Source organism: Symsagittifera roscoffensis, chromosome 1 (genome assembly GCF_963678635.1).
Source record: "Symsagittifera roscoffensis chromosome 1, txSymRosc1.1, whole genome shotgun sequence".
Taxonomy (NCBI): Eukaryota; Metazoa; Xenacoelomorpha; order Acoela; family Convolutidae; genus Symsagittifera; species Symsagittifera roscoffensis.
Genome location: NC_087062.1, coordinates 39,600,594 through 39,611,789, shown reverse-complemented (window position 1 = coordinate 39,611,789; position 11,196 = coordinate 39,600,594). Strand labels below are relative to the sequence as shown.

At 36.0% G+C, this 11,196-nt stretch overlaps 1 protein-coding gene across 3 annotated transcripts; it reads left to right on the top strand.

The window, feature by feature from the left end:
* The first annotated feature begins 367 nt into the window (after nt 1-367).
* LOC134844215 (uncharacterized) lies at nt 368-9,326 on the top strand. Of its 3 annotated transcripts, none has more exons than XM_063860807.1 (4): nt 368-3,751; nt 4,002-4,321; nt 6,549-6,882; nt 9,018-9,326. In XM_063860807.1, the coding sequence occupies exons 2-4, from the start codon at nt 4,079-4,081 to the stop codon at nt 9,227-9,229; spliced, it is 789 nt and encodes a 262-aa protein (XP_063716877.1). In that variant the 5' UTR covers nt 368-3,751; nt 4,002-4,078; the 3' UTR covers nt 9,230-9,326. The 3 variants fall into 3 exon arrangements, with proteins under 3 accessions (XP_063716877.1, XP_063716885.1, XP_063716870.1); XM_063860815.1 differs by having other exon boundaries at nt 368-3,760; XM_063860800.1 differs by having other exon boundaries at nt 369-3,766.
* Nucleotides 9,327-11,196: the final 1,870 nt, after the last annotated feature.

Genomic DNA, 11,196 nt, shown 5'->3' with positions numbered 1-11,196 from the left:
GAAGAGATACCGATTGATGTTTTTTACATTCGAGTGTTTGAAGGGCGAGTTCAAGTACTAAGGAAAATACTCGATGAGTTTTCCGAGTCGAGTAATGGTTGGTTTCGAGTTTCGAGCAGCTACACTTCAGCGTACTCGTAAACCCTTAGAATGGCTTATTATCAATGGAGTAATCTTTAAAGCGTTTTTTTGTCGATTTTACCTTCGATTATTGGATCTGGGTCATTGGTTAAGATCACATCAAGTTATGTGCTTGCAGCATTGCTCAAATTAAGGTTTTTGAAAATTTGTAATATCATTTTTGTAATCAACGCTCGAGCTCATTTGACTCCATTTGGTTTTCGAAAATTTAATATCGTCTGCGGTTACAACTTGTTGATAACTTTCTTCAGCGGTAAGTTTGCAGAGGTCTTCAAAAAACGTATTGAAATCTCCAAACTTCCTTTTATAGTGAACTCTCCTGGAGGATTGTCAACTGTACATACTAATGGAGGCTTCGGCTTGGTATAAATTTTAACAGCAGTTTTATTTTCTTCACGCGTAAATTCACTTTGATCCTGTTTAACATCATTTCTCACTGCTTCTAGTACACCACCGTGTTTAGTTTTGAAACAACTTGTTTTTCTGTCACTGCGAAAAATTTTAAAATCTGGGGGAATATCTGATGTGAGAGCAGAATCGGGAATATCCGATGTTAGCCACGTTTCAGTTAAGCAAACAAAGTCGTAGTTGGATTTTGATAAAGTTTTTCCTGTTTCGTTCTTCTTTTGAGAAGAAGTATGCTTCTGACATTCAAAGACAAGATAGTGACAATTTAGAGTCGTTTGGCATCAGTCTCACTTTCGGTTGCAGCAACTGATGACTTATCGACACATTCAACCTAATTATCGTCTTCTTTTGATGCCAGTTTTAAGTTTCGAATTCCTGATTATCCATCAGAAATCACCCTTTTCTTAAGCAATCAATTTCTATTTTGGTATCGAAGGGGAATTGTTCGCGACCTAGAAACACCACATGTTGAGAATATTTCAAACGAAAGGCAGATTTCAGGGCAAGATTGTTACTCAATGAACATTCAAGATTAATTAGGAGGGCACGAGACCCTCCAATGTCGTTTTTGATTTTTCCTAGGCGTTGGACTTTGCTTAGACGTTTATATTTGATTCTCAAAAATTTTAGAAGTTTTTTTACGGCGAATATGTTAGAGGGCATTTGCTCGTCTGGACTTCCCGTTTCTTCCGTAATACCACGTACTCGTATGCCGAGTTGGTTTTGATTTGACAGGGTGGATTGATTTTTTTTTTACCACTTTGCCACTTTTTATAGAACTCAATGATTCGATGAAAGTTTTGAGCTTGTTTTTCTATGATCGTTTGTGTCAGTTTTAAGTTGTTTAATAACTGTGTTAGATTTCTCAATACTTTGCGCGAATTTGGCTTTTGAACTTTTGTTGCTTACGTGACCGTTGATAGAGCTGCTAATAATATCGTGCCACAGGATGATTTCACGCTTGTTTATGGGTGACCCACATTCGAGGAGGTTTTGAAGTTTTTCAGATTTTGGTGTTTGGATAGAAGCTCAGTCCACCAATAGCAGTTAGAAAGGGTGCCGTAGAGTTTTAAGTTCAACGATAGACCTGATTCTTGGTCTTCATTAGAGAAATGGCTTCTTCATTACCGGGGATGGTTATTTCTAAACCAACCCCCAGCAGGTTTTCCGCTCAGCGCGAAAATTTTAGTGATGAAATTAGTGGCGAGTGTAGAATTTAGAAATTCAAATCCTTGATTTTGGCCTTAACTTTTCGCTGCTATTGTTTTCTGTTTTGTTTGCCTTTATGCGATATAGTGGTTCAGAAATGATGCTAGTCAATAATGAAGGGAACGGTAATCAGGGTAGGGCACTTATTAGGTTTACATCTCTGGGCAAGTTTAGTAAGTTCAGTTTTTCTTCCGGGTACATGAAAAAATTCCAAAATGTTGTCGGAAATTTGTATTTGGAAAAATTTGCAAGTAGCAACAAATTCGTTTTCGGATTATTGTATAAAAGCATTTTACTGCTGGTTTATTTGTATAATAGGTATTAGCTCCATATAGTGAATATTGGGTTGATCTGTTTAGTAGCGTACGTTCATAAGATCTTAGGGTCCATAAATTGAAATAGCAGCGAAAGATTTAATTGAATGAATTAGTTTCCCATTTTTAGTATCAAGAGATTAAAGATCATGACTTCAGAGATTATTCACATCGGTATGAACCAATTATTACTTCAGATGAAAGTCAATTGGTTTTAATTAGACAGTGTGCTAAATATATATAATGCACAGTTGAAACCCCCACTCAATTGGCGAACATCTGAAGCCCAAAACGTTTGCACTTTGTCTTGCCCAAATTCTTAGTGAGAATATCAGCCACCATATTGTCAGTCCCAATATAGTTCAAATCCAACTGTTTCTTTTGAATTAAGTCCCTGATGAAATGTAGATGAATAGCAAAATGTTTTACGACTCCCTTGTTAACGTCGTTTTTCACAAGAGAAATACATGCTTGGTTGTCCACAAACATTTTGAAATCAATTAAATCGAGTTTGATTTCGATCAGTAAATTCAACAGGAATAATCCTTCATTACAGGCTAACGAAAGAGCTGTAGCCTCTGATTCAGCTGTAGATTTTGCAACAGTAGTTTGGAGTTTGCTAGCCCACGATATTGCACCGCTGTTTTCAAACAGGAAAAAGCAATATCCACTAGTACTGCGTCTAGTGTCACTGTCACCTCCCCAATCAGAATCAGAATAGCCATACAAGATTGGCGTAGCAGTACATCGTCTGTAGATAAGTTTATACGATCTAGTTCCTTTCAAATATCGTAGAACTCGTTTTGCAGCAATCCAGTGTACTTCAGTAGGGTCGTTCACATATCTACTCAAGCAATGAGCGATGAATGAAATATCAGGCCTTGTAGTAATTGACAAGTAACTTAGACTGCCGATAAGTCCTCTATAATCTTTGTCGTTTGCTAATTTCACCTCATTTGGTAGCCGTTTACAAAGTTTTAAACCATCAGCTGCAGGTGTAGACACTGGTTTACACTCAATCAAACCAAATTTTGACAGTAGCTTGTCAATATACGCTTCCTGAGAAATTTCTAACCCATCCCCACAAAAGTTGAATTTCATCCCCAAAAACCAATAAAGTTTTGCTGTTTCGCTGATTTTGAATTGACTAGATATTTGTTGTTCAAATGATATAAACTTGTTAGCATCATTGCAAGCGTAAATTATATCATCCACCCAAATGCATACGTATTCCAAAACATCTTTTGAAATTCTCATGAAAAGACAGGGATCACTTTTTGACGCTGTAAAATCTATTGACTTAAGGAACATCTGTAAGGTATAGTACCAATTTCTTCCTGACTGCTTTAATCCATAAATAGATTTATTTAGCTTACAAACAAGTTGAAACAAGATTTAATTGAATGAATTAGTTTCCCATTTTTAGTATCAAGAGATTAAAGATCATGACTTCAGAGATTATTCACATCGGTATGAACCAATTATTACTTCAGATGAAAGTCAATTGGTTTTAATTAGACAGTGTGCTAAATATATATAATGCACAGTTGAAATAAGATAAAGATATGAACTTTCAATATTGATGCTTTGAGCTTGAACTGATGGTTTTAATCTACCGATTTAGTTTTATAAGCTAGTGCTAAAGTGAGAGAGTTGCAACGATAATATTTATCTCTTCAGTAGTTCTTGTATTTGTACTGATACAACCACGGCGCAATTTCTTTTTTTTAGACTCAAAAACGGTACCGTAACCTCTTAGACCGCGCTAACGAACAACTCGAAGGATTCAAAGTAAGAAAAAGGATAGTTCCGTAAAATTGTTTCGACATTTTTTCGTAAAAATGTTTCGGCATTTTACATGTTTTTGATCAGTTGCAACTTTTTTCAGAAAGTTTGCCAATAGTTCGTGTCTAATGGCCGTGGTTGTAGATCGAAAAATTATTAAATTGAACGGCAAACCGGTGAAGTTATATTGAATTGAAAGTAGCTTGTGCTACTCTGTTGTCATGAGTATTAAAACAGATGACGGGATAAACAGTGGAGATTCTAAGATCACTGGTGGTCGTGCAGAAAGTCTAGGGCACGTGGGACTGCGTACTGAGGAGAGTGAGCTGCGCAGTGTATACGACAGATGGGCGGAGTCATTTGAAAAGGACATCGAGGAAGATGTTAAATATGTCGGACACTTATCGCTGGCAAAGGTGGTGCAAGATTATTACTACAGTGAAGTCGATTGTCTAATTAGCCAGGTTGAAATCTTTCTGATTTGTCATTTATTTTCCCAAAAAATTCCCAGCGATCAGCTTTCTACAAAATATAAGTTTCTTGAGGAAAACGTATTTCTGTCATTTTCATAATTGGATGAATTTTTACAATCAGAAACTACGCGTTTTGTCTGATCTGCATAAACAAGCACTTGTGTTATAATACAAGTTATTTTTTCCAACCTAATTTGCTCAAATAAGTGCACAACTGTTGTTGTTGTTGTTGTTCTAGCTACATCGATCTCTGCTTTGAATTTCTGATTGAATTGGATAGATCGCTTATGTTTGAGAGATAGAGAATATGCGTTAATAATTGTTTTTTTTATCTCGTACAATTATTCACTGCTTTATCTCCAGGATTTCTAAGGGGAAAACCTGGCGTAGAAACCGAACCACCTGTACCAGTGATAGCGTCTTCTTGCTGGTGTCGACAACTTCTCTGTATGGTACACTCAAGAGGAAGGCTTTTATGTTATTAAAACATGTCCATTCTAGAGGACTGGTTATTCGGGGTGCGGAGAGATGACTGAAACTCCGTGCCTGATTCAAGCGGAGAGTTTTCAGTTAGTAGAGAGAACCGAGGAAAAAACCTTTTCTGGAAGTCTATGTGTTACGCTGCAGATGTTTGGCAGCTTCTTCGGGATTATCTTACAAGCTCTCAATTGTAAGGGAGGTAGGGAGTACCCAGAAATGAAATGGATCATCGGTGTTGTGTTGTCCGATGTAACAACTTGCGCAGATGTCATAATGTTAGTTTCGTCGTGCAGATGTGTGATGTCACTCATTCTTAAGCACCCTGATGTTGCTCTTAGCGCATTGTTCTGTTTCACTTGGGGGCGCTGCCAGGTGGTGAAACTCAGGGTAAGGGTCCAAATGGGAGCTGAAGTTGTTCATGACACTTTTCTCAATTCTCTTGTACGTTACTTTGAGAGTTTTGTTCGGAAGCTAGCGATTCGAAACCTGTAACCATTTTTTTAGTAATTCAAAGCTTCACGAAGCTAACATGTGTACGAGGACCTGACGATCAAGTTAACGACCTGTGGGACAACCCCGTTGCAGTCGCAAAAAGGCTTAACCTACCAAGATAAAGGGTTGAGGTTTTTCTCAGCTCTTCGCACTAATTAAAAACTGCTCCCTAGAACGGGCTCAACGCTACTGTCAGAAGGGGCCTTCTCGCTCACAGCAAAATCTGGGAGAACCATAGTTACTGTTTGGCGTACGATACGAAACGATTAATCAATTTGCGCAATCTTAGATTGTGGAATACTGAAACGAAACGATAATTGAGACACGACTTGGACGACCCCTCCCTTTGCAGCTACAAACAACAACAACAGCGCTTTAAAGCCTATTTTCGCGATTAAACCTTTTATTGCCTTTTGTAATTTTTTCTTATGGTTTGAAGTGCAGCTAAGCCTCTGCGTCATGGGCGTTTTTCTGTTTAAAGAACTTTTATCTGCAATTCAACTCTCTTAAAGGATTGATTTTTTTGTACAATTCTGAGAGATACTAATAGAGTTCGTATGAAACTAATAGAACTTTGTTTGCACAAGCATAGCTTCTGTGATAGTATGAACTTTCTTTTTTTTCCAATCTAAGTACCAAATATTGTTGCGATGCAATTGTTGCGACAAAATGTGTTCATTTTGATCCAGCTATTAAGTACAGCCAATGCTGAGGATTTTAACACAGACTATTGCATTACAAATAGCACTTTAGCTTCAATGTATCATAGTTCTGTAGCGTAGAGGTAGGGAAGGAGACCTGCAGCAAAATAAGAGGGTTCGAGCCTGGGCAGGGTCGGATGTTTTTGATGAACTTCTTCGTATCCTAATTAAAATGCGTCCTCTATAAACTGAGGCATGTTAGTTGGTAAATTTCTTTTCAAATTGACTGGTACTGCTAATGCATCATAATTAGCTTGCATCAGTTAGCAGTTATGTAGACTCATAATTGGCGTGCGTCACCGAAGAAATTTTGTTTGCTCAAAGTTTTATTCAATCAGTTTTTCCTAGTAGCGTTGTCGGTCATATTTTTGCTTGTGTATGCGAAGTGCAACTTCGCCTCTGCGTTGAAAATAGATTCCTAATTTCTGAAATATAAAACGATTATCGGATTTACTCGATGATTAAAGGACGATGTATGTGGCTGATTTTCCATGTAATCTATAAAAAAATTCAATTAAAAATATTAATTGATTGTAATTGCTTAGGCCACTGATGATTTCAATGAGGTACATATTTCCAGTGTTAAAACGAAGCCGACCGATGGCGTGGATGTCTTGGACATTGGAGCAGGAACTGGATTGGTAGCAACAGCTCTTGTCCCCTTCCAATTCAGACGAATCGACGCTTTGGACTTGAGCCGGGAGATGTTGGCTCAGGCCAAATCTCTGGGACTTTATTCTCGTTGCATACAGGCCAGTCTTAATGAACCACTGCCCTTGGACGAATGCAGCTACGACCTCGTAGTATGTGCTGGTACCTTCACCCTCGGTCACGTAACAGCACACTGCATTCCTAATGTGCTCAAGGTGATGCGACCAGGTCGGTCGACGCGTTTGGTTTTGAAATATTTCTGGCTTTTAAAATAACTTCTGGCTTTTAAAAGTAGCGAGAGTAGTGTATCAGTGTGACTCTATTTATATTTCCATCCTAGCTCGCCAATAAAAGTGCTCATTTGGTGGAACTTATGCTATAATAACAATCTAGCACTGGAGATTTCATAACATCTTCTTTGCCTTACTTTGGCTAGTCTTTGACGATCGTTAATCGTCCGTGGCTTAGAGGGATGGGTGTGAGACCTCAAACCTCGAATCCGATACGTAGTAAAAAAATTTTATTAATTCGAGGTTCATTTATATTTTCGTTAATTTCATTTTATACAGCTGCTTTTCTGTCCTTATCTCGTTCGTGTTTGGGATGCGCAGCTTCGCCTCTCTCCATGAATTAGTAATTTTTGTGCTAGTTAATTTAAATTTCCATAAATAAAAAATTTCAATCGTCGCATAAAAATAAATTTTTCTTAATCTTCATATTGATTTTCAATTGACTATTTGATTTTAAAGCCCCGTGTACAAATAAATAACGCATTTTATATCGAAATAATTGCTGTTGTAACGCTTGTGGTTAGCAAGTGTTATCAAATCGTAATATAGAACATTTTTTCAGGTTAACCAATTGCTCAACAAAATCAATTGATAGCTTGGTTCATTATCAAATCAGATTCAAATTGTACCTTCATTGGAAAGCGCCCGGGCTTCGAATGCTGTCAGAAGTTTTTTACATCCTTGAAAAAAATTTTCGAACTATCGTTTGGCTTGTAAATTTATTTCTCATAGCACTGCATATTTACCCTTGCGATAAGCAATGGTATTGCAATCGGGTACTAGACTTTTTTCACGTAAATAACTTTGTTCACAGAGTAGTCAATTTTATAGTAATGTAAATTTTAAGACATGCTCCATGTCTTGAAAATTCAAATGAAACTACCGCATCTAGGTAGTATTTAACTGGAGTACGTTTCGTGAAGTAATGACTTTTTCAAGCGTTACAACAGCAGTTATTTCGATATAAAAATTCGTTATTTATTTGTACACTAGGATTTAAAATCAAATAGCCAATTCAAATCAATATGAAGATCAACGAGAAATTTTCTTGAAAAATTATTTTTATGCGGAGATTGAATTTAATTTCTGGAAATTAGAATTAACCAGCGCAAAAGTACTAATTCATCATTGAGTTTTTTCGGGTTCGTGGTTTTTCGGCCCAGTTTCCGTTGGTTGATTTTCCATTTTTTAAAATGACTTTTTTTTACCTGGTACCCTTTTTTATCGGCCTACTTTGTTAAGCATAGAAGTCTTTTTTAATTGCTTGTTTTTTTCAATTTATTTTTCGACTACAAGTTTTCAGCTTATGTGTTTTTGTTTAGTTTTGATGGCCAAAAAATGTTTGTTAGACAAAAGCATGTGTTATGAAAATATACTGGATAGGGTTTTTTATATATTTTTTGACGCTTTCGATTTTCTTTTTCACTTTTTGCAACAGTTTTAGTTCAGTGGAACCAACTCAACAATTTCCATTTGTAAAATTTTACTTTAAATCCAACGAATGGTTTGTGTAAAGCTGTTCTGAATGTGCGGCTACGTCCAAATTCTCAACACAGAAAGTTATGGCCCTTCGAAAAGTATCCTCCCAAATCTTCAGATTTTGCATTCAATCGAAACTACCGATTATATGAATCTCTTATCCATAAGCTGCTACGCCCAAATAATTTTTTTTTAAATGTATGATTCGCGGAAAATTCTGGTTTTTGAACTTCGACTGTTTTTCAGAAACTTTTTGAATTTTCTAAGAAACTACCCTAAAATATGAAATGAAGGCTTCAATCGAAAGAGCTGGCTGGGAGAATTTTGACTGCAGAATGGCGACTCCTTGACTTTTTACAAAAAATATGTTTATGGGAAGATTGCAATTTCAGAAAAATCTTCACTCTTCTTATTTATTTTAGTAGAGAACAACTATGGTTTTGGGCAAAGTCAAATTTTTGAAAGAAAATATAGAACATGAACATTTGTATTTTTCTATCGCAAGTGATGCGACTGTTTCCGCTCTGTGATTAGCAAGCGTTATTTCGAATTATTTTTGATATCTTTCACAGTTTGAAATAAAATTTTTTTTAGGTGCTCTCTTCGTTTTCGGGGTTCGAGAAGACCTTATGGAAACAGATGAGCTAAAGAACTTCTACGGTTTTCCGCACTTTCTAAATCAATTGGAAAAAGAGACTCAGCTGAAAGTAGAGGAGAGACGAGACAATATGCCTTATCATCTGCTGGCTGGAAAGAGTTTCAATAAGCCCCTGCACCATACTATATTTGTCTGCAGACGCATCTGATTTTTAAAAAAAAACACAAAAAAAGTTTAAATCTCGACATGATTTTGATTCAAACGTATCTTGATTATATTTTTATAATTACTGCAACGCTACGGGCTTGGTGATTTGATAAAAATAACAATTTTGAGAAATTGATTTTTCTGGTCAAGGAAATCGTTTAGGCTCGATGTCTTGGATTGATGCCAATAGCTTATGTTCAGAACATGCTATGAATGTTTCCTAAATTGTGTCATGAAAGAAATGTGTAAGTCTGTTGATAATATTTTTAAGCGTGGAAGGTTTGCGTCATTTTTCACTTAACCGTGTCGTTTGTTTTCTCGACGTAAGTTAAATGTATTTACCTATGGCTAACTGTTTGTTAGTTGAATTTTAATAAAATAGAGTTGAATGATGCCTCTTTTGCATGAAAAGCATTCTTTAATTTTGAAGATTTTGCGTAGTTTTTGGGAAAAGTTAACTGCTGGAAGGCAATTTACGCTCTTGTATAACAAAAAAAAACAAATTCTCAATTGGGACTTTTCAGCTAAAAATTGTATCAAAAAAGATATGTATAATTCAAAGAGCTGTTGAGATTTTTGATAATCATCGGCATGGGTCCAGCGATATATCAAATTGAAGCCTTTCTAGTCGTGATTCGAATGACATCAAATAGTTTCAGAAAACTTTCCCAGTGTCGAGAAAAACCTGTTTGAAATTATAGGTTTAATTTCGAGCAAATGAGGTGAGCGAGCAGCCCCTTTAGCCCTGATTCGAAGGACGTTAAAAAATTTTCAATAAGTGGTCCCAGTATTGAAAACACTGGTTAGAAATTTTTTAGCGCCATCTTCGGAATAAGAAACATCAACTTTCAAAACAGTTTGAACAAAACATTCGACCAAAACCATTGCCCGGTTTGCATATTTTACAATGACTGTCAAATGTGACAGAATTCTCGTTTTTCGTTAGATCCTTTTATCACAGTAGCAAAAAAACTTTTGAAAAATATATAAACAAGTATTATGAAAAAATTATAGGGATTCGGTTTTTATTTTATTTTTTCGAGAAGCTTTGGAAAGAAGTTTTCACATTTCTCAACATTTTTAGTTTTTCTCAAAGAAGTTTTCACTTTTCTCAACATTTTTAGTTTTTCTCGAAAATCTGTTGTGTAATATTTGACTCATTGTTTTCTCTTTCATTTTCTCCAAAAATACCCTCACATATCTGATATTTTGGGTTCAATCGATAGCTCGGGCTGTGGAACGCTTAAAACGTTATGGCCCTCGGAAAAATTAAAATTTTTGTTTTGACCGTTTTTTTTAAACTTTTGATATCTCTCAAAAGCTACCTTCCCAAATAGGAAATTTTGATTTCAATCGAAAGTACCAGTTGTGTTGGCTCTACTGTATAAGTGGTTATGCGTATTTTTTTTGTACAAATTTTATGGCCCTCGGAAAAATCAAAATTTTGATTTTTGGACCTCTCAAAAACTACCCTCCCAAATATGATATTTTGATTTCAATCGAAAGGGTGGCGTCCCTCATTCTTGAAGGACCGAATGCTTGAAATTTGGATTATTTGACTGTTTTTGAAACTCTTTGAATTTTTTTTAAAAATTAACTTCCTCAATCTGAGAATTTGTGTTCAATCAAAAGACATAATTGAGAAAAACTGCACAGAATAAACGGTGGCGTCCAAATTTTGTGACAATTTAGTTTTGGCCCTCGGAAAAGCTTTGTTGATTTGATGAGCGTTTTGAAACTTTTGACTCTCTCTTCTCGAAAACGATTTGGACGAATCTGATATCAAGGAATTAATCGAGGCAACAGATTGTGAGAAGCCACTGGTCCTAAGCGGCGGCTACGCTGTAACATGTTTTAAAATTTATATTTTAGGAAATTTCCAAATTCTCGGAAAATTTCAGTCTTATTTTGTTAGAGAAACAACTAAGATTATAGATGAAAACCATTTTTTGAAATTATCTGTTGCAT

Bases quoted from the DNA above. Each gene is read 5' to 3' on its own strand.
- LOC134844215 (XM_063860807.1), top strand. From the start codon at position 4,079: ATGAGTATTAAAACAGATGACGGGATAAACAGTGGAGATTCTAAGATC. The intron at 4,322-6,548 runs GTTGAAATCTTT...GTAATTGCTTAG, and splicing joins TCGATTGTCTAATTAGCCAG to GCCACTGATGATTTCAATGA. The intron at 6,883-9,017 runs GTCGGTCGACGC...AATTTTTTTTAG, and splicing joins GCTCAAGGTGATGCGACCAG to GTGCTCTCTTCGTTTTCGGG.